The sequence below is a fragment of the Delphinapterus leucas genome, chromosome 18 (genome assembly GCF_059928025.1).
Source record: "Delphinapterus leucas isolate spDelLeu-1000000601 "Yukka" chromosome 18, BTC_Dleu_Yukka2, whole genome shotgun sequence".
Lineage (NCBI taxonomy): Eukaryota > Metazoa > Chordata > Mammalia > Artiodactyla > Monodontidae > Delphinapterus > Delphinapterus leucas.
Window position 1 is genome coordinate 14,327,900 of NC_143146.1, and position 22,249 is coordinate 14,350,148.

Consider the following 22,249-nt stretch of genomic DNA (forward strand, 5'->3'; position numbering starts at 1 on the left):
GACACTGATCCCTGTGAGAAGTGGGGAAGGAGGGGACATTGGGAGAACCAAAAGCAAAGAGACTAGGGCACCAAAGTCAACATGATCTACTTCTTGATTTTGCTCAGAGTCAGCCCTATTTGAAGTAGAATCTTGTTCCCATTACATAGCAACAGATTATCTGTCATTTTGCATTGTGGAAATGGACCCTCCATTATCCAAGCTAATCTAGTTGACTGTAGAATGCTGTACACAGACATTCTCATGACAGACAACTAATTCAATCTTCTCTGTGAGGAAGGTGCAGCTGAACATCTCTTCAACTTTTTCCCTATGGCTTTTGATGCAGGGCACTTCGCATAAACCACAGCTATTCATTCCTTCCTAAAGTATCCAGAGAAGAAAAGTAATTGAGAATACCAGGAAAGAAAGAGAGGGTGAGGACCAACAGGAGGAAGGATTATAAAAAATTGTCCCAAAAAAAATACTACCACAAAATTTTAAAAATTTTTTAAAAAGCAAACCAGTGCAGGTGATAATCTGATAACTTCTGATTCTGAGAGAAATGAGTCCATCACTAAACAAAGAAAAGCACTTGACTGTGCAATATAAACCATATGTTCAAATAGCCAAGGTGGCATTTTCCTACATCACACAGCAGAGAGATACTGAGTATTTCCTATAGAAGTAAGACCTCACTGCTGTAATCTGTGCAGGGTCTGTAGCAGCAGCAGCATTTCATCACTAAGCAAAAATCCAATTATTTTTAGATTCCATAATCTCTAATTCCTCTAAAATCTTCATCTATTCACTAACAGTTTTATATACATTGATAGAAAGTAATGCCAATCCCTACTGAAGAATCACTAGATGTTTCTATGTGATAATCAGTCTCTAGTTTAAGTGAAATGGAAGCTGGGAATCAGACTAGTAAACTCTTTGGGGTCATTCAGGAATTAATACATAAAGGTGTAAATACAAAAAGTACAATTTGGGGTGAAATGTAGCAGAGACTCTCTCTCATGAAATAATAATGTCTTTTGGTAGAAAGTTTGTAAGTAATTATCAATTGAAAAATTGTCTTAAACTAAAATAGAAGGGCAGGATCTAAAACACTACACAATTAGAAATCTTTAAAAGTAAAAAGTCCTTAAAACCTAAGGAAGGAGCCTAATGCTTTCATTCCAAGTCCAACCTGTTTCTTATTCTCAGCAATTTCCATTAAACAGGGAAAGGAGGAGAGAAAGTATCTGAAAAGCTGCCAGAGTAAAAAAATCCCATAATGAAATTTTGCTCATTCTTGGAGAAATGAAGCAGAATTAGATGCTTCAGTGGTGGTGAATTCCAGAATCTGGGTAGCTTCCAGTAAATGAAGCTTTTCCATAATGTCAGGTGCAAAAGCTATCTGATATCAACAGACTGAGCTTGAGTTTTTAAAGTCCTATTTCCTTGCACCAAATTGTTTGAAACCTTTGAGACAAAAACCTCAATAAACTAGTATTCCAAGCTTTTAATATTTTAGTCCTTTGAGCAAGCATGTCAGATTAATCTTCAAATTGCAATGGGCAGAAAGAACATTCAACCAAAATTCTTAAGCCCATGCGTCTCTCAGAGGATGTTAATAAGGTGTGCAGTTTCATTGGCTATTAAGATTTCAAACTTTCCTAATTCTCAGCAGCATTACTATTTAAAAGCGGGTGTGGATGGGGGGGGAGAGGAAGCTAGTCTATCCTGAAAGGAGGGGATTTTACTTATTAAATCTTTGAATCCACCTAGCATTTACCACACTTCCAGGCACACAGTAGGCATTTAACACATACTTTCAGAATGTGTTGATGGATCGGCCTGGGGGAGAGTGGAAATCTTGCTGAGAACAGCATGAGTCCAAACCCTGGCATTGCTCAGCAACAAAGCCCATCTCCAGAATTAGGGTTATAGAGGTAGAGCAGGAATTTGAACGTGTGTCTTCAAAGTGGCATCAAGAGGACTGTTTCCTGAGCTGGAGAGCAGCCACCCAAGAGCCACTAGACTCGTCTCTGGCTTCCCCAAGCCTGGAAAACTCCTGCCCTGCCTCTCTACCTTCAGCTCCCCCTGCCTTTTACCGGGTTTGAGTTTCCACTCACAGCACTTAGTACAGGATTCGACCTCGCTAGTCTAACCCAGGCCTCCTGGCCATTGCGCGGTTCTCCGAGCATCGGCTGGGAGGGAGGCCACACCGTGCTAGGCAAAAGGAAGGACACACACACGACGATGGTTCCCATCACCTTTGGGGGGGGGGGCGGGAATCGACGGGGGGGGAGGGGGGAGCGAGTTCAAGGCCAGGGCACCATCCAAAGGTTCCTTATCGCTCTCCTAGAGCCTCTGGCCGAACCGCTGGAAGAAGCTGGGGAACCAGCAGCACGCCGCCCAGTGAGCGCGGGGCCGCCGGGGTCGGGACTTGGGGGAGCTGGGAGGGGGGTGGCAGTTGGCAGGAAGCGAGACGCGGCAGGGGACAGTACCTGGTATGGCTGTGGTTGCGGGGACAGTCTTTCTTCTCCATGATGGCCGGCACACAGTTGGTGAGCTCCGTCCAGTCGGCGTGCAGCCCGCAGCTCCAGCCGGTGGAGAAGCGGGAGAAGAGCCACGTCTCCTTCTTGCCGGGCCGGTGGCAGGTGCACTTCTTCTGGCCGGCTTTGCAGCTGCACGGCTGCTCCAGCCGGATGTTCTTCACCAGGTGCCGCCCGAACGTGGTGCCCCCGGTCTTCTGGATGTGCAGGAACACGATCACGTCGCGCCCCTTGATGTTGAAATCCACGAAGCGGGTCAGGTCCTTCAGGGTGAAGTTGAAGCGCGTCACGAACCGGGGCAGTGACCCGTTCTCCGGGGCCTCGGGGTCCGGCTCTTCTTCCTCCTCCTCTGCCTCGTCCTCCTCCGGGTCCCCCAGCTCCTCGTCCTCGTCCTCCGGCGCCGCGGGCCCCCGAGGCCCCTCGGGCGGCCCCCGGGGTGGCGGGGGCAGCTGGGGCCGTCGCTCCCAGTCCTCGAGTGGCGCCTGTGCCGGGCGGGCGGGACCCGGGGCGGCAGGCTGGCCGGCCTCCCCGGCGCGGGGCTGCTCCCCGAAGTTGGCGCAGGAGCTGGTGCAGGAGGGGGACACGTACTGGTACATGATGACCACGAAGAGAAGAGTGAGCACCGGCGTCAGCAGCCACTTGTTGAACCTTTCATCCATGGTCCCGCTCTCAGGCCGGCAGGCTAAGCGGCGGCGGCAGCGACGCTGTCGGGCTCCCGCTCGGAAGTTTCGGGGGCTCCGGGGCGCGGCTCCGAGCCCGCCGCTCCTCCATGCCCCTGACGCTGAGGCGTGCGGCTGGCTGGCGGCCCCGCGGCACACCGGCGCTCCGGGGCTGACAGAGCCGGGCCTGCGAGTCTAGCGGGGAGGCGGGCGCCGACGCGCGCGGTGGCGGCTGCGGCGCGGGGCGCCCTGCGCTCCCGGGGGCGCCCGGCTCCGCCGGCTCCGCCGGCTCCCTGCTCCCGCCCGGGCGCGGCGCGCGCTCTCAGGCGGCGCGGGGCACCCCGCCGCCGGCGCTCAGTCGCTGGGGAGCGCGGCTCGAGTCCTGGACCTGCCCCGGGGCAGCCGGGCAGCCGGGCAGCCGCGGCCGCGAGCTCGGGGGCTGCATGAGGCTCTCCAGGGCTCCGGCCAAGGGCAAAGGCGCGGCCCGGCCGCCCGCGGGCCCTGTGCCCCGCACGCGCGCCCGGCGCCTCTGCCCTCAGGTCGCGAGGCGCCGGAGCCGCGAGGACGGACGGCGCCCGCCGCAAGTTAGCAGAGAAGCTCCCCGCCCCCGTCCCGCCCCGCCCCACCCCGCCCCGCCGCGGCTGCGGACTAGGCGCCGGTGCGAAGCCGCCTCCCCGGGCGAGGCGCACTGCTGCTCCGGGTCGGTCCGCCCTGGCGCGGGCACGCAGACACACTCGCACACACTGGCTGGCGCCGCCACAACCCGCCAGCCGGTGTGACAGGAGCCCTGCTACCCGGAGCGAAAACCTGCCCTAGGTACGGAGCATGCGCCAAACCCTTCCCCAGCCCCCGAAGAGTTTCCAGGGGAGGAGTCCGCGGCTCCGCGGGGCTCGGAGCAGGCAACTGGGGGTGGGAATCTCTTCAGCCTAGAGCCAGGAGAGATTCGGGAGAAAGGCAAAGGCGGAGCGAGGACAGGATCCGAGGAGATTGTCGCTGGCGCTGATCCGAGACATCCAAATCCTCAGCTTTCTCAATCTGAGAGTGGACAGAAATCTGGCCAGTCTGTCTGCAAGGATAACACCTGCCCACTGCTGGGCAGACTCACCTAGGCAAGACTTGGCAGGAGTTGGCTGGTCCCTCGCCGGCAGGGGATGTTGGCCCTACACTGCTTTTAATCTCGACACAAGACGTTGTAACTGGTGCTCAAGTTTTATTCTGGTCCTTCCGCACGTACAGACTCGGTGTGTTCAACTCTACAACTTTATTCAACCAGCATCCATTCATCAATTACCCATGAGGCGCCTACTGTCTATCAGGCTCTGTATTCGATGCACACTTCGTTTCTTCCAGTACCAGATAAGTCCAGCCCACAACCATGCAGCACTTAGATCATAAGAGGAGTTTATGGGTCACCTCGTAAAATTCATCCTACTAACACACGCTGAGCTCCTAGATGTGCGAGATTCACCCCCTCTCCCCGCCCCATTGCGGACAATAAGACCTCTACTTACCTGTATTTCACAAGCTAAAAAGCTCTTGATTATGTGCAGATTTTAACTTTATTCTTCAAACATCTAAATTTTGCATTTTTCTGAGAAACAAATCTTTAACAACAGTTTCTCTTCTTCAGATAATGAATGGAGTAAAAAATAGGAGTAACTACCCCTCCACAATTCCTGGACTTGCTTGACCCAGGTTTAGAGTGGCAGCGTATTGAAGGTGGACACGATGCAGTTTGATTCCCTGACTCAGGTCAACATGTCCCTCCTGGGTACCCTGCCAGTCCTAGTTTCCCACACCCAACATCCCAGTCTTCGTAGCATCCAGCCTTCCCACCTGGCCTCTTTATGGATCTATGCGGTATTTGTCTCTGTAATAAACAAACAAACAAATAAATAAATCACTGTGCTGATTTATTTCATTTGTCAGACTGTCCCCTTCACAGCCATTAGTTAAGATCCAGATTTCTTTCAAGGATGCTAACGCTTGCCCAAAGGAAGTTATTTTTATTGTTCTAGGCAGGTTGGATTCTTCTAAGAAAACGTCCCTCCTCTGCTTCCTTTCCTCTTTTCAACTCTATAAACAACCACCGTGTCCTTCCTGAAACTGTATGAGACTATATTAGTAAGAAAGGTGTTAGGTAAGATAAATCAGTTTCCTTAAAGCTTACTTGATTCTATTTCTCTTTTTCTCACTTAAAGTTTAAAATCCTATTAATGGCATCACATCACTCTCCAAAGCAGGAAACTGTGATAGAACAAAATCCAACAAAATCCAACCATTATTTCCTGAATGCATCTAGTTAATGGTGTTACTTATTTTTTTAAATATGCCTTTGCTTTAGCAAAGTAAAAATCTATTATACCTTTTTGTATTACTTTATTTGAAAAGTTTCTTGTTTTCTATAAAATCACTTGATATCCGATGGATAAATACAACCTCATTAGCTACCCAAATGTATAACCTGAGTACTAGCAGCAATTTGTATAGTGGAAAGCACTTTCCTAGCCATTATCTCATTTGCTCCTCAGAACAACACTCTAAGGAGATAAGAGAAGTACAGTCCTCCCTTTTTTATGGCTGGGGGGAAAGGGACTGGTTTTAAGATCCCTCTCCCAAATCCTGGGATGCTCAAGTCCTTTATATAAAATGATGTAGTAGTTGCATATAACCTATGCACATCTTCCCATATACCTTTAAATCGCTCTAGATTACTTATAAAACCTAATACAATGTAAATGCTAGGTAAATAGTTGCTGGCACACAGAAAATTCAAGTTTTGCTTTTTGGAACTTTCCGGAATTTTTTTTCAAATGTTTTCTGTCCTTGGTTGAATCTGTGGATGCAGAACCTGGGATACAGAAGGCCAGCTGAATAATATCCCATTTTAAAGGTGAGGAAACTTAACCAAGGAAAACTAGGTGAAAGCAGTGACAATTAGAAACCACTTACATCCTTCAAATACATTCAAATCGCCATTTAAGAAATCCAATGAACATCAACACAGAGCCCATAATTTCCGCTCTCCTCTCTTGAGATCCTTTGAGTCAAGAGGCAGGAAGAGACACAGAATTGCAATAGAACAATTAAATTATTTTCCCTCTCCCTCTGGCTTTACAGGCAAAGCTGAGAAATCGCTACATCCTGCATCGTTTTGGAACCTAGTCTGTGACTTTCCAGATAAACAGGGGAAAGACAATGACAACCTTAACATGATTATAATATCATTGTTAAATTATTTAGGAGAATTTCAGGAGAAGATATTATAGCAAACAAATATAACAGCTATGTTGCTAACAAAATGTATGTTTCCATAAATAAGTGCACTTTTAACTTTTTTCAAAGAACATTATCCCAGAAGATCTGTTTCTGCTTTCAGTAAAATAACTAATGGAATGCCATAATTTCCTTGAGGTAAACACAAGGAAAGCAATTCATAGAATCAAGCAATTACGTAGATAATTCAGGGATATACCCAAATATTCTTTTTTTTAATGATAGGTAACTTTGGTTGTGTTAACGGTCTGCCTCAGGTGTGCTCTTCCTATTATAGTTGTGGAACTTGGCGTGAACCTAATCATAGCTCTTAAATCACACGCGATAAACATGCTTCCTTATCTACAAGGGCAGACCTCATGTTCAGGTGAAAATGAATAGAAAGTTTCTAAAATTGAATGCTCTCCAGGTAAAAGGAAAAACATGTTTGCATTCAGCTCACTACAGTTACTCCACAATGACACCAGCAGGCAATTGTTTCTGGCTAATAGGTCGCAGCTACTATTATTCCGACACAAATTATTAAAATAATAAAAATAACGTTTTCAAAGAGCTTTCTTCCACTTCCTTTGCCAGTCTTGCGATGAGGTTGACGCTATCTGCGAAGCAATTTCTTCACCTAATTTTATGCCTTAATAAGCTGTACCACAATTACGTTCTTGCCTGATTCCTTCTCTGCCTTAACTTCAGTACTCTTCCTCCCTGTTCTTCTCAAATATTCTCAAACACATTAACAACATTGCACTCCCCTAGGATTCAAACTTTTGATTAGAATAGTCCCCATTTAATCAAGTTCAGTTGGGAGATGAAATTGCATCTCAACCTCTCCACTTTCCCTTTGGTGCCAGAAACTGCCTTTGAGAATGCTGAGGAAACCCTGGAGAGATTAACAATCCAAACAATCACAGAGAATAGTTTCGGATCCCCTACATTTGCACACAGGAGTATATGGATATGAATGCCCTTCAGTACAGATGAAAAACAAACTAGATTGTGTAAGTCATTGGCAGCGTAAACCTCTCCTTCAAGGATACAAAGTGCTCTTATACACTGAAATGACTTTCTGTTTTCATTTTTGTAGACAAACAAAAAAAAAGACCCCCAGGGTAAGCAGTTTTGCTAATAACCAGCAAAGCAGTAGCTTTCTTTTTCTAGAGGAAGTAAAGCAGAAGAGTCTGTATAGACAGGGCAAACTGCAGAAAGAATGGCGATATTTACTGAATGTATTCCAGCTCACTACATGATTGTAACTTTGGGGCAACCATAATCCTACATACTGCTTCCCATAAAGTTCTATTTATATGAACAGTTCATTCTTTGCTTTATTGTATGATACTCTTCATCCACCACAGATAGCCGCCTAAAAGTGATGGATGGAAGCTATGCTACCTGTATGCACAATGTATTCATTAAGTCAGTATTGTGTAAGCAGATACAATAGTCTTTTCATAGTAGATATTCACTTATTTCTTTAACAAGAACTTGTTAAGCACTTAATATATACCAGGTGCTCTTCTGAGTGCTTTGGATACTGCATTAAACAAGACCAATAAGTGTAGCTTACCTTCCAACGGTGGAAAGATAAACGATGAAAAAGGAAACAAGATTCATCCATTTACTTCAAGGACTTCAAGGATATTTATTGAGCCCCTACTATGTTACCAGGTACTTCTAGGTACTTGGGATAATTTAGTGAACACTAGAGACTATAATTTTCGCCCTCAAGGGTTTAAATGTAAGCAGGGTTAAATAGTTGGGCCTGTGGGCTACTGTACGACATTTACTGTGAAAGAAATGGGGAGGCACTTGGGGGGTTTAACAGTTTTTAAAGGGTCATTTTAACTGTTTTGTTGAGAATAGACTGTAGGAGGGTCAACATAGAAGCAGGAAAACCAGTTAAGTGGTGTTCCATAACCAAGAGAGACAATATGGCTCAGACCAAGACAGGAGGCACAGGAGACACTAGGAAGTGGTCAGATTCCGTCCATTTTCAAGACAGAGCCATCAGTGTTTCCTGCTGGATTGAATATGGGGTGTTAGAGGAAGGCAGAGCCAGGGATGATGCCAAGGTTTGGGGCCCTTGCAGTCAGAAGGATGCAGCAGCCATCAACCAGGATGCCAGCTGGGACCATTGCAAGTGCTTTCAGGGTAAATAAGGAGAGTGATGTTCAAAGCATAGATGACAGGGATGGAGAGAAGGAGGCAGTCATTTCCACTGGGCAGTCAGAACAGACTGTTGCTCTGCAGAGACCAAGGGGCTGAGCCCTGAAGGATTAGAAGGAACCAGCCATGCCAAGCATCCTGGAGAAGAGCTTTCTATGCACAACAACATGTGCAAAGGTCTGGAGTGGGAAAGACGTTGGCAGGCTCAAGGGAGAAATGGGATGTTAGGGACAGCGGTTGGGGCAGATCATTCAGAGCCATGACAGCGGTGCAAAGGAGCCATCGGGGAAATTTTACAGTAAGGAAATGATATGACTGATGGATGTTAAAAGCTCACTCAGTGTAGTTTTCCAAGCAAGAGATGATGGAGACTTGGAAGAGGATGGAAGCAGTGGAGGAAATAATTTACAGTCACACAAACTCAGTGTGAAAAGAAGTACCTTTTTTCATTTTTTAATAATAGAAAGAAATTTCGCCTTAAAGATTCCATTTCCTGAGATAGAGGAAAATGAAAGCATCCAACTTAACTCAGTCACTGCTCAGTTACCCTCTGTCTCTTTACGGTAAACAGTGAAGTTGGTCCTTCTCCCCTTCCCTTTCTCTTTGCCTCTCTCTAGGGTGGCCTGAGCTGCGGGAGTTTATGTAGTATCTTCACACTGGCTGCAGGAGATGTGGTCTGTGGGGAGCATCCTGTTTCCACAGCCTTTCCTGACAATGTATAGTTAGTCTCTCCTGGACGAAGTGTAGGTCTTGATTTCTGCTGGGTCTCCTGCTGCCCTTTTATGACCTCAGCTGTCATGTCCACACGATCTGTATCTTACTCAACTGTACTATGGGGCCCTTTCTGTCTGTCAGCCCCTTTGGCTCTTCTATGGCCTTTTCTCAGGGACACATTTGCATCTAAATCAGTGGTTTTCAACCCCACCAGACCCAGCACTCATTTTTATTGAGCAGATATTTTTAAATAATCCCTTTAATAATCCAAACTTAAATATCATAGATAATAGAATCTACCCACACACATAATTAACCAAACTAACCTGAAATGCCCTAACTGTAATGTTGAGATACAAAAAGAAAGTACTTAATAATACAACACTGTATATTTTAACATGTAAATACTCAGACCTGACTACAATAGACAACAGAAAGAAGTAGTCAGATGCTTGTGTCTCTTAAATATCTTGTTTGAATACAAGAGAAGTAAAATCAGAAGCCATCCCTTTCAAGAAGAATTTGAAAGAGCAGAGATGTTAGTGGATACTAGATTTAAAATAATGTTAGAATAAGTAAGAATACTCCTGATTTATAAATATACATACAATAAGAAAAAGAAGCAAAGATAATACACCAAGACGAACTGCAGATTTTTGGAGGGAGGAAAATAGGGAAGTATGGTTTTCATAAATGAGCTAGGTTTTCTTTTTCAATGTTGGGTCAAAATACTTCTCTATAATATCAAATATCTCAAAATAACACACTTTCTATCTTGAAGTCATGCTACACATCAAGGCTAATCCGATTTCTGAATGTAGTGGAATATTTAAAAGTCATGTGGAAGCAAGACAGTTCTATCACTGCAACCACCAAATAAATGCAGTAGTTTCCCCATCATTGTGAGAAGCCCAAACACCCCCCTAAGCCTTGTTACTGCTCCCACTGAGAATCTAGTAACTCCCTTTTCTTTCCTCTAACAATATGAATCGGTTGGGGGAGATAAAGAGACCAAATCAGCACTCATTTTTTCCTCACTCAGTCAGACTTTGGTTCTTGACAGGTAAAGCCACACTTTTAGAATTTTTTTGAAATGATACCTATTTTTTCTTCAGAAAGTATGGTTTTACATTTGAAACCAAAACTTGCAGACATTAATTACCCAGAGTCTCATAGCTAGTAAGTGACGGTACTTGGATTTGAACCAAGTGGTTTGCTTCAGCTGGAGAAAGTGACTGCATTCCAGATGGATGCTGGAAGCCAAATCAATAGGACTTGCTGATAGATTGCATAAGGGGGAGTGGACAGGGGGCGGCTCAGAGATGATTCTGAGGTTTTTCATTGGAGCTACTAGTAATGCTGACATTCTATTTACTGAAAGGCTAGACATTACGGAGAAACCAGTTGGGAGGCTGGGGCTTCAGGAAAGGTGAATTCTAATTTCAGCTTTGGATAAGTAAAGTGTAAAGTACTAATGAGACAGCCAAATGGAGATATTAAATAAATGGCTGTATATAGGATCTGGAGCTCAGCTATGACTGGACAGTAGATCAAATTGTGGTGGTTTTAATAACATAGGTAGCACATAGCCATGAGTGCTCTGTAAATATTTGTTGAAGGGATCTGTGAAAGACTAAGTAAGCAATTACTATAGTCCAAGAGAGAATTGAGACACAAACAAAAGGAATGGTAGTGGAACAAAAGAGCAGAAATTTGAGAAACATTTCCCAGGTAGAATCAACAAGATCTAGTGACTAAGTCTGAAGGTGTGAGAGAGGAGGAAATGGAGGATGACTGAAAGTATCCTAGCTTGAAAAGCTACAAGAATGGTAATACCATTACTATGAGAGCAGAAATAGATAAAGGATTGGGAGTGAAATCAGTGTAGATAATTATTAATTCCTTCAGCAAATTTAAGTGTTTGCATTTTTCAAAAGGGTTTTAGCCTCAGAACATTTACATTCCACTTTAAGGAAGAAGGTTTTAAAAATTTACTTTAATTTTTCCGCAGTAAGCCAGATAAACTTAGTTTAATTACTAGCTTTGGAAACTAAAGTCTAGATAGAAGTGTATTTTGTAAAGATTATTTTCTCTTTCCTAATGTTTCATATGACGAATCAGGATGCAATGCTCCTTTTTTCCACATTGGCAATGAATTATTATCTTCAAAGCATTTTCTTAAAACTTTCAGTTCTTCCATTATTGTTTTAGTTTTATATTTCATCAAGAAAGCATATTCTAAGTGCAAAAACCAACTGTTTAATGTAGCTACAAACCTGCCTACCGAAACCCAAGTCAAGGTCTTACACACAACCTCAGAAGTGCATATCTATTTTTTTTTTAAACATCTTTATTGGGGTATAATTGCTTTACAATGGTGTGTTAGTTTCTGCTTTATAACAAAGTGAATCAGTTATACATATACATATGTTCCCATATCTCTTCCCTCTTGCGTCTCCCTCCCTCCCACCCTCCCTATCCCACCCCTCTAGGTGGTCACAAAGCACCGAGCTGATCTCCCTGTGCTATGCGGCTGCTTCCCACTAGCTATCTATTTTACGTTTGGTAGTGTATATATGTCCATGCCACTCTCTCACTTTGTCACAGCTTACCCTTCTCCCTCCCCATATCCTCAAGTCCATTCTCTAGTAGGTCTGTGTCTTTATTCCTGTCTTATCCATAGGTTCTTCTTGACATTTTTTTTTTCTTAACTTCCATATATATGTGTTAGCATACGGTATTTGTCTTTCTCTTTCTGACTTACTTCACTCTGTATGACAGACTCTAGGTCCATCCACCTCATTACAAATAGCTCAATTTCGTTTCTTTTTATGGCTGAGTAATATTCCATTGTATATATGTGCCACATCTTTATCCATTCATCCTTTGATGGACACTTAGGTTGTTTCCATCTCCTGGCTATTGAAAATAGAGCTGCAATGAACATTTTTGTACATGGCTCTTTTTGAATTATGGTTTTCTCAGGGTATAATTGTGCTCCAGGCACCCAAATTCAATATACTTTTTTTGCAGAAAAAGCCATTTCAAAACAGTTGCTCTTTCATTTTCCTCCCTCCATGGCGTGGAACTGTCTACTGATGATTCTTTCCAGTGAATTGCTCTTAAGCATTTAATGCTAATTCTTCCCAATCATTGTTAGTTAAACGTTGTTCTTGTGATTTTATAAGGCAATAATGCATCACTTAAGTGTCTAACACTAAAGTGCTGTCCTATGTCCTAATGTAGCAAATGCAGAAACATCTCATTCCCCTGAAAAAAAACAAAATTAAAACATCTGTCTTTCTGGATCTTTGTTGTGAGAAGTTCTATTTGCTAAAAGCACAAAATGACAGAGCAAGATAAAACGACCATGTGCTTCACACGATGGCTCCTTATCCAAACCAAGTGCCTCACCCACGCTTTGAGAGGAGTGCGCTGGGAGCTTTGTTTGCTGTGGAGAGTGCAAACAAACACTAGCTCTTTGACTAGGGCTCTTCCCTGGGTCTGCTTTACCAGCTCCTGTTCTAGCACTTACGTGTTTACGTTATCTGTCTAGACTGGACCATCACCTCCCTTGTCTCACCTCCCCATCACACACACACACACACACACACACACACACACTTCCTGGCAAAGGTCAATCAGGAATACTCTTCCAACTCAGGATCCATCTCACCCTTCCACATTCAGCTGAAACATCTCTTCCATAAAGCGATTTGGACACGCCACAAGCCTTCTGTTGCACGTGAAATTAATTGTCCCTTCCTCTTTTCTACCTCACGACAATTTTGTAGCCCTAGTATTGTACCATTCTGTATTTAAATTATGTTTATATGGCTGACTTTTAAGTGAGATCGTGAACTCCTCGTAGGCAGGCACTGTTGATTACTGATCGCTCTATCTATCTAGTTGAGGTAGGCAGAATTCCAAGGTGACCGCCAATGACCATTGCCCTTGTATAATCCAGTCCTGTTGAGTGTGGGCAGAAGCTGTGATTCTGTTATGTTATACGGCAAAAGGGAGATATTTCGAGTTAGACCTGAGTCCTCTAAAAGCAGAAAGTTTTCTCCAGCTGGTTGCAGAGGAAGGAGTCAGAAAACCTCATTCCCACTGACCTGGAGGAAGCAGCAGTAATCATGTTGTGAATTGTCCATGAGGAACCATGTGGAAAAGAATTGCAGGCAACCTCCAAGAGCTGAGAGGGTCCCTGACCAATAGCCAGGGAGAAATCAGGGACCTCAGTCACACAGCCTTAAGGAACCGGATTCTGTCAAAACCTGAATGAGCTTGAAAGCAGATTCTTCCTCGGTCAGGACATCGACCTAGCTGACACCTTGATTTTAGCATTGTGAGACGCTAAGTGCAAAATCCAGCCTGGACTTGTTACCTACAGAACTATGACCTACAAACTGTCTTGTTTTAGGCCAGTATGTTTGTGCTAATTTGTTACATTGCAACAGAAAAGTAATACACTAGCCCAGTGCCTGGTACATAATAAAATATTGGCTGGTTAGTTATTAGGTGGATGGTTTCAATTAATGAATGAGGTTATGGAAGGAAGGAAGGAAGGGAGGAAGGGAGGGAGGGAGGGAGGGGAAGGAAGGGAAGAGAAAGAAATATACTAATTAGAAAAAGGGCTTGTAGGGACTTCCCTGGTGGCACAGTGGTTAAGAATCCACCTGCCAATGCAGGGGACACGGGTTCAAGCCCTGGTCTGGGAAGATCCCACATGCCGCGGAGCAACTAAGCCCATGTGCCACAACTACTGAGCCTGCGCTCTAAAGCCCGTGAGCCACAACTACTGAGCCCACGTGCCACAACTACTGAAGCCCGCGCGCCTAGAGCCTGTGCTCTGCAACAAGAGAAGCCACCGCAATAAGAAGCCTGCACACCACAATGAAGAGTAGCCCCCGCTCGCCGCAACTAGAGAAAGCGCACGCACGGCGACAAAGACCCGATGCGGCAAAAAAATAATAATAATTAATTAATTAATTTTTTAAAAAAGGGCTTGTATTGTGGCCCATTCAAGGACAAGTGAATTTTCAGAGAATGAATAAAGGAATTTCTTAGAATGATTGATGGGCCTTTCTGAGCCGAACAAGTGTGGCAGACATATTATGTCTGTTTAGATTAGATTTTTTTTCTATTTGTGTTTCCTGACTTCCATCCCATTCTTCATCCTTAATCTATCCTTGACCATTTTGTCACCCCTACCCTGATCTGACCCCAACTTGTCTGGTGAGAAAGAAAAACAGCGCTGAAACCTGTCAGCCGGTAGCTGGCTTAATTGCTACAAGCTAGGCCATGGTGTTTTCCTGTTTTATATAAACAGCTTCCCATAATATCATCGTCAGATGAGGACTCCGTGATTACAAACAAGACAAAAACAAGACCACCCCATAAACAAGCCTGAACAGAGATCAAAACAAAGACACCATGCAACCACAAAATGACCAAACATCTCCTTCTCCCAGAAAATACAAATGACAGCTGCTTCTTTTCCAGTGACAGCTCTCCCCTCAACTGCACCTGCATGTAGCCACTGCCTTCTCAATACTTCTATTTGGTTGTTTTACTAGTATCTCCAACTCAACATATCTATAACCAAATTCATGATCTTTCCCTTAGGGGTGCCCCAAGTCGTGGCACAATCACCTCAAGCCAGAAACCTGAGAGTCACCCCTGATAATTCTCACCCCTGTTATTCAATCCATTTTCAAGCCCTATAGACTTTACCTTTCAAATATTTCTCAGAACACTTTTGTTTCCATTAGCATAATAAGGTAAGGTACCATTATCCACTCCTTTGGTTCACAATTCATCCTAAATGGTTTTCCTGTTTCTGTATCTGTCTGACAATCTATTCTTTACCCTGAAGTCATAATATTCTCCTTATATATCTGATCGTATCATTCCCCTGTGTACAGTGCTTCAACAGTTTCTCATTGCTTTTAGGATAATGACCTAAATCTTTAAAATAGCCCTCAAGGCCCTTCTCATGCCCACCTCACTCACCCCCCTCATTATTTGCACTATAGTCACACTGGTCTTCTTTCATTTTCTAGAATGTACCATGGATATTGTATTTTGCCTCAGGACATTTGCATATACGGTGTCTCTTCTAGAACATGGCACCCCACCCCCAATTCAGCAAGTTAATTTCTGCTTATCCTTCAGATCTCACTTCAAGTGTCACTTCTTCAGAGAAGTTCTTCTGGATTCATTCCACCACCATATCTTCTAGCACCTCCTCTTCTAGCACCATGTATCTTCATTCCACGGCATTTTAGCTGTTTTTAATTGTACATTTATTTGTATGTCACTCGATTAATTTCCCTTTTCTTTACTAGACATATGTTCCAAAGGGCGGTGATGATGCTTTTACTCATCATTGTAACTCTGTTGGCTAGCACAGTGGACACTCAATAAATATTTGCAGAATGATTGAATCTAGACTTTCTGAATATCCTTACCCTGCTAGTCTAGAGAGACAACTTTTACTCTGTCTTGATGTACATACATTAGGAAGACTGACGTTCCCTTTTTTGGCAAGAGACAGCTCAATTCACATTTGGATGAAGGACTTTAACAAAGTCTTTCTGCATTTTAAGGATGACTGTTTCTTGTGTCCTAAAGTCTCCTTTTCCTTGCTGATGGCTCTTGTGTCTTAGGTGTGTTATCTGCCCCTATAAACTCTCCAGAATCCCTCACTCACTCTGCCAGAAGTGTCACTAGTATGTCACTTGAGAACTAGAGGCTGATTTATTACTGTATGCCCAGTAACCTCTAGGGGGCACCAAAAATAATAGCTATTTCAGCAAAGAACTCTAAAGCAATTTGCTCAGTGTTCTCTAAAATAACAAAAAGGAAGCCAGCTTGTGTACCACCATATGCTACAGGGTTATATTTATAAATACCCCTTTGCTGTGTTCTGAGACAAGGCACGAGTCTACTCTCCCTGCTGGCTCAGGGGACACACCTCTCTTTGACTGCTTGGAACTTCCTAGATCGTTCCCCTGCACCATCCAATACTATGGAGGGCAATGAATGAGCATCTCACGTAGTGTGGATGGCTCACTGCATACAATGACTTTCTTGGCAAGACTTGTATTTTATCTTTGAAACCTCATGCAAATGCTTTGTTTCGTTCCATAAAATATTCCAGTATACTTTCATTTGAAAATGTTTTGCCCGCAACACTTTGACTAGAAGTGATATTGCCAAATGCTATGTCGACGTTGTACTCCTGCATAACCCCTTAACACAACTCTCTACTAGGCTGCTATATATACACCAATTTTGCAACAGGGCTGTGAAGTTACAATATATATTTATATTTAAACATTAATAATATCATATACACAAAAGTGTACATAACATATAAGTATAGTTTTACAAAGCCACCCCCCAGCTTAAGAAAGAAAATATTATCTGTATCTTTGAAGCCCCATGTTATTCCCTCCTAAATTTACCTTCCCTTCCACCCCTTCAAAAAGGTATAAGGTTCACTTCTTCAACTTGGCATTCACATTCCCTATTTTCTAAGTTTTAACACTATAAATATATTTCTCAACAACATATTGTTTTGTTTGATCTGCTTTTTAACTTTGTGTACGGGGACTCATCCCGCCCATTTTCTTCTGTGATTTGCTTTTTTACTAATCAATGTGTTTTTGGAATTCATCTGTGTTGATATATATGGCTGTCGTGCATTCATTTTCTCTGGGATCCTATTATTTCTTCCAAGCAGTGTCTCAAGTCAGAATTTCTCTTCTTACTTTTTGCCAGAGGGCACAGGGACAATATGAAAATGGAGAAATGTGCACAGCCATAAGCATCCATTCTTTCCACAAGGGAAATATGAAAACCACCTCTAATTATCACCTCAGTTTACTTACATTTTCTGACTCTGGAGTAATTTGCATTTTACAGTTCTTCTTTTAATTTAAGACAAAGATAGATAACAGCATAAACCCCCTTCCATTCTCATAAAAATCTTTAGAATGACAGTTTTGCTGTCTTTCAGTTCCACACAATTTTACTTTGTAAATACATTTCCCAAATGGATGAACACCTATTATAATTTAGTTATTGAAATACAAATAGTATCGTCTAAAGGATTTCTTGATTATTTTTTCATCTTGCCGGTTTTAGAACTATATTGACTATTGCCATTTGTTATTGCCAATGTTACCTTTCAGGGTTGTACTCTGGGAAGGAAATTTCACCCGCAAAAGAGCTTTTAAAAAATACCCATATATTATAAAAGAAGATGCAGGCAAAAAACTATAGTTGGTGAACCAGGCATGTATTCTTTTATAGATGTTCACTGAGCATCTGCTAAGTGTACTGATCCAGGGTCTAGGTGGCACGTGAATGCATAGAACAGGATCCCTTCGTAGGAGGGGTTCACATGCTCAGCAGAGAAATGACCCACCCGTGTGGCTGTAATACAAGGCAATGGATGATGAGGGAGTTACAAGAGCTGCAAACGAAGGATAGGAATTAAAGAGGAAAATAATTTCCAGCCATGGAGTCAGAGAAGGCTTTAAGGGAAAGAAGCTATTTAAACTTTGTTAAGGTTAGTAGGATTTTGACAGCCTACTGGAACGGAAGTGACAGGATATTAAGGCTGAGAGCACAAGCACCAAGAGTGCAGAGGTAAGAAGTGGCAAAAAGTTCAGGAAGCAGTGAGTAGTCTCATTTGACTGCAGTAGGTAATTTAGAGCAGCGGTCCCCTACCTGTTTGGCACCAGGGACCAGTTTCGTGGAAGACACTTCTTCCACGGACGCGGGGGCGGGGGCGTTCGGCGGTAACGCGGGTGATGGAGAGCGATGGGCAGCGGCAGGTGAAGCTTCTCTCCCTTGCGCGCCGCTCACCTCCTGCTGTGCGGCTCCGTTCCTAACAGGCTGCGGACCGGTACCGCTCCGCGGCCCAGGGCGTGGGGACCCCTGATTTAGAGGACAGTAAAGGAAGGGATTCCTATTTTTAAATAACTTTTTCATACCGTCTTCCTTGGGTCTTAGTGGGTCAGCTCTCCTTTTACCTAATGCTTAATACCTAATGACATAACAGATACACACACACACACACTCCTCTCTCTCTCTCTCACACACACACTCACACACAAGCAAAATTCAGTAGTTTGGCTGGATATACAGATATGGAGATTACATCACACATTCCATAGCAACAAATCTTTACCATGCAGTTCCTTTCCCCCCAGAAGTCCCGTCTGCCATTTAGCTCCACACTTCTGTAGACCTCTGCACCTGAACCTACCTCTTCTTCCCTCTCCCTGCCTCCTGTTGGCCATCTCTCCTCTAGCCTTCAACCCCTGAACTAGATTTTCCCTTCTGAATTTCTCCTTCCCTTTTTATCATGAAGACCCATCTGGCTTTCATTTTCTCCAGGTTCTCTTCCCACCCAGCCACAAAGAAGGCCTCATAGCTTCAGAAAAAAGAAGAGGAAGATAAGTAGAAAAAAGAGGGGGAGATGGAAAAGGAAGAGAAAAGGAAGTAAGGAAAAAAGAAAGAAAAAGAGAGACAAGAAAGGTAAGTAAAAAGAAAGATGATAGAACAAGAATACAAAAACTTACACTTTCTGTTTTCTCTGAACAGTCACAAAACTTGGTTTCGTCTCCAGCGTCCAGACAATGTAGATGAATTGGAGGTCATCAGGGTCCTCCAAGTATCCAAAAGCACTCATTGATATAACTTCGACACTGGTATCAAGATTTCATTTTGTAAAGACAAGATTTCATTTTGTCTCTACCATTATTCTGGTTTGTCCATGTTTAATTCCTACCACTCCATTTGCAATATTGCCTTTGCTGCCCATTGCTTTCTACCACGTACGTCTCTTCTTGTTGATTTTTCCCATGGGTGGCATTGTTGGGCAGACCATGTTTTGAATATTCATGGCTCAACCTGTGCAATGAAAACATAGAACAAGGAAAACAGCTGTCAAGAACTCTACAAAATTCTGTTTCTTGGATTAAGACCGCAGGATGCACCTGCAGATAAATGTTATTACATCTGGTTTTTTCCCTTTGTATACACCTATTAAGCAAAGAGATATTGTAGTCATTGACTCCACAAACTCTGTTAATAACCAACAGCATCAGGTTCATGTAAGTAGAAGATAGTTAAGCACAACCTGCTCCTGCCAGCAACAGTCCCCTGGAGCCCCTCCTGCCTAATCGTTAACTCCAACAAACACACGAGACAAGAAAGTCAGTGCAGAACTAATGTAAAACCCAGGGGGCGGAAAGTAATAGGAAACTCAACTACTTAAGCTGCCTGGATCGCTGGAGAAAATCACTTCTAAACAATTACAGTATACTTTGTTAGCACCAACTCCTCCAAGCCAAGAAACAGAATCGTTTTTGATTAATAAGCAAAAGGAAAAGCGGATATGGTAAAATTAAAATAGCGAAGTTTGCACTACATCTGTTGATTAAATAATGATCTAGTCCTTTTTCTATGATCAGCTTACTAAGATTTTCCAAATTCAAAGGGAGTGCTTCATATAATATCAACTTTTAGATAGCCTCAATGGGATCCTTATCATGATTGGTAATCATCGTTTCAAAATACGTATCATCCAGCTGCTATGCCTAAAAAGGCATTCATTGGCATAAGCTGACTTGTTAAGAATATCAAAGGCACCTAGGAAAGTTGGAAATCACCAATTAGCAGATTATCACTTTTATGACTTGTTGGGGGGGGGGGGGGTATGTGTGCGCGCATGCGCATGCGTGCGCATGTGTAACTACCCTAAGAAAAGGGGTCTTAGCTGTTGCAAGATCTGAAGGGAGCAGGATATTTATGGAAATTGTTAAACAAAAATCATTTTGTCCCTGAATAAATATTCTCTTAATATGAGAGTCTGGGTGATGTACTAGAAAAAGCAACTGGCTTGGAGTCAGAGCAAGCCCTGTCACTGGCTGAGCGATCCTGACTCAGTAAACACCTTCGCTTCTGTAACATGGAGATACTCCTACTCCCTATATATCACAGTGAGACTGAAAGAATTACAAGAATTGACCTTTGAAAAATATCTGTTCCCCTTTTTCCCTCTCTTGCCTGTCCTTGACCAGTCATGCGCATTTCCTTGGTGAAGAATGAAAACCTTGTCTCTAGAGTGGGACTAATCTCTGCATAATGTGAGAAGATGCTCAGACGAGCACAGGAGCATTTAGTATAAGAATTTGTGTTTGTTGGCTTGTTAGTTGGTTTGTCTGCTATGGGGGCAAAAGTTACAGGTTGGTGCGATTTTTATTCTACCAAAAGAAAACTAGAGGATCCTTTATCTTCCCTTCTCCTCATTCAGGAATCAAGCTTATGTCTAATATTCAATTATATTTAAGCAAATGGGACATTCAGAGAATGGGACAAAGACAGTTCGTGACAACACTGAGGTTTCCACCTTTGTTTTGAATCCTCTATTTAAGGAACAGACTGGCACCAGGGATACATAGGATGCACATAGGCTAGAAAAGTTAGATTCTTTTCTCATATTTCATGTAAACGGATGCATATTTCAGGTAAACACTATGGAACTGAATTCTGTGAGTCGTTTTAGGCAAAGTATCAAAAAGTAAAAAAGTACTTGATTGTTATCTCCTTACGTCTTTTATAATTTCATTTCCCCCAATATTTCCAAAGTATTAGATATAGTAAGACACTCTCCATTTTTTGAGCTATTCTATAAAGATCATAAAGATTAGATTATCCTAAATTTTGTTCCATTCCCTACTAGGACATTTCAGCAAAACATGCATACTACAGTAATAAAACTTCCATAGAGACAAGTCCTTCATTGGTCCAACAGGTCACATTCAATGGAGAATATGAGGTCTTTGGCACAGATCTTGTTCCAAATTCAGCCTTAAATATTCACACATATAATCCTCAATACATCCTTTTGCATTTCAAATAATTGTTTTTCTTTACTTTTTTTTTTTTTTGCCTGACTCATAATAAGCTGTGCTTTTATTTATTTTTTTAAATTGTGGTCAAATGCACATAACATAAAATTAATGCGACCTTGAGCAACTCATTTAATCTCTTCTATTTCTCAGATGTTCTCATTATGTGGATTCCAAACTCTGCCACTTACGCCCTAAATTCTTACATGGAGATATGGACTAATCAGGAATTCAGCTGACCCTGCAATTCTACAGGCCTTTGGGACCTAGTCTTTGGAGTTTCAAAAGCCCTCAAAGACTTGCCTTTGGTGTACATATTATCTAAGTATCTAGAGATAGCAGGTTATGGCTTAATGAATTCTTCCATCACCACAGACTGCAGGCTACCAGCACTTCATCCATGATATGGAGGGAACTCTCACTGCCGTTGCCGTCCCTCTTCACCATAACCAGTTCCACGTGTCCTTCGTTTCCCATCAGCCTCTGTTGCACACAGCCCTATTCCTGATTCCAACTTATACTCATATTTTAGTTGCAAGGAACTTAGAGCCGTGTTTGATGGGATTCAGAAGTCAGACAACCAGTCTTTGTGAGAGGACAGGAAAATTGGCCGAGGTGACTCCAGGAGACCGATTGGTTTCCTAGGGCTGCCAGAACAAAGTATCACAAACCGAGTGGCTTAAAGCAGCAGAAATGTATCATCTCATAGTTCTGGAGACTAGAAGTCAGAATCTAGGTGTCTGAAACCGGTAAGGGAGAATCCTTCCTTGCTTCTTCCCAGCTTCTGTTTGTTTGCTGGCCATTCCTGGCCTTCCTTGGCTTGCAGCTGCAGCATTTCAATCTCTGCCTACATCTTCACAAGACAATCTTCCCTTCCTGTGAGGACACCAGTCGTATTAGATTAGGGCCCACCCTAATGACCTCATCTTAACCTGATTACATCTGCAAAAACCCTTTTTCCAAATAAGGTCACAATCGC

General features: G+C 43.1%; 1 protein-coding gene and 1 pseudogene across 1 annotated transcript; one reads left to right on the forward strand and one right to left on the reverse strand.

Annotated features, from left to right (window-relative positions):
* Positions 1-2,320: 2,320 nt before the first annotated feature.
* HS6ST3 (heparan sulfate 6-O-sulfotransferase 3) lies at positions 2,321-3,184 on the reverse strand. The gene has a single exon (XM_022576915.3). The coding sequence runs from the start codon at positions 3,182-3,184 to the stop codon at positions 2,321-2,323; it is 864 nt and encodes a 287-aa protein (XP_022432623.2).
* On the forward strand, positions 3,009-4,336 carry LOC149746824 (uncharacterized; annotated as a pseudogene).
* Positions 4,337-22,249: the final 17,913 nt, after the last annotated feature.

Excerpts from the sequence above, each read along its gene's own strand:
- HS6ST3 (XM_022576915.3), bottom strand. The coding sequence starts at position 3,184 with ATGGATGAAAGGTTCAACAAGTGGCTGCTGACGCCGGTGCTCACTCTT.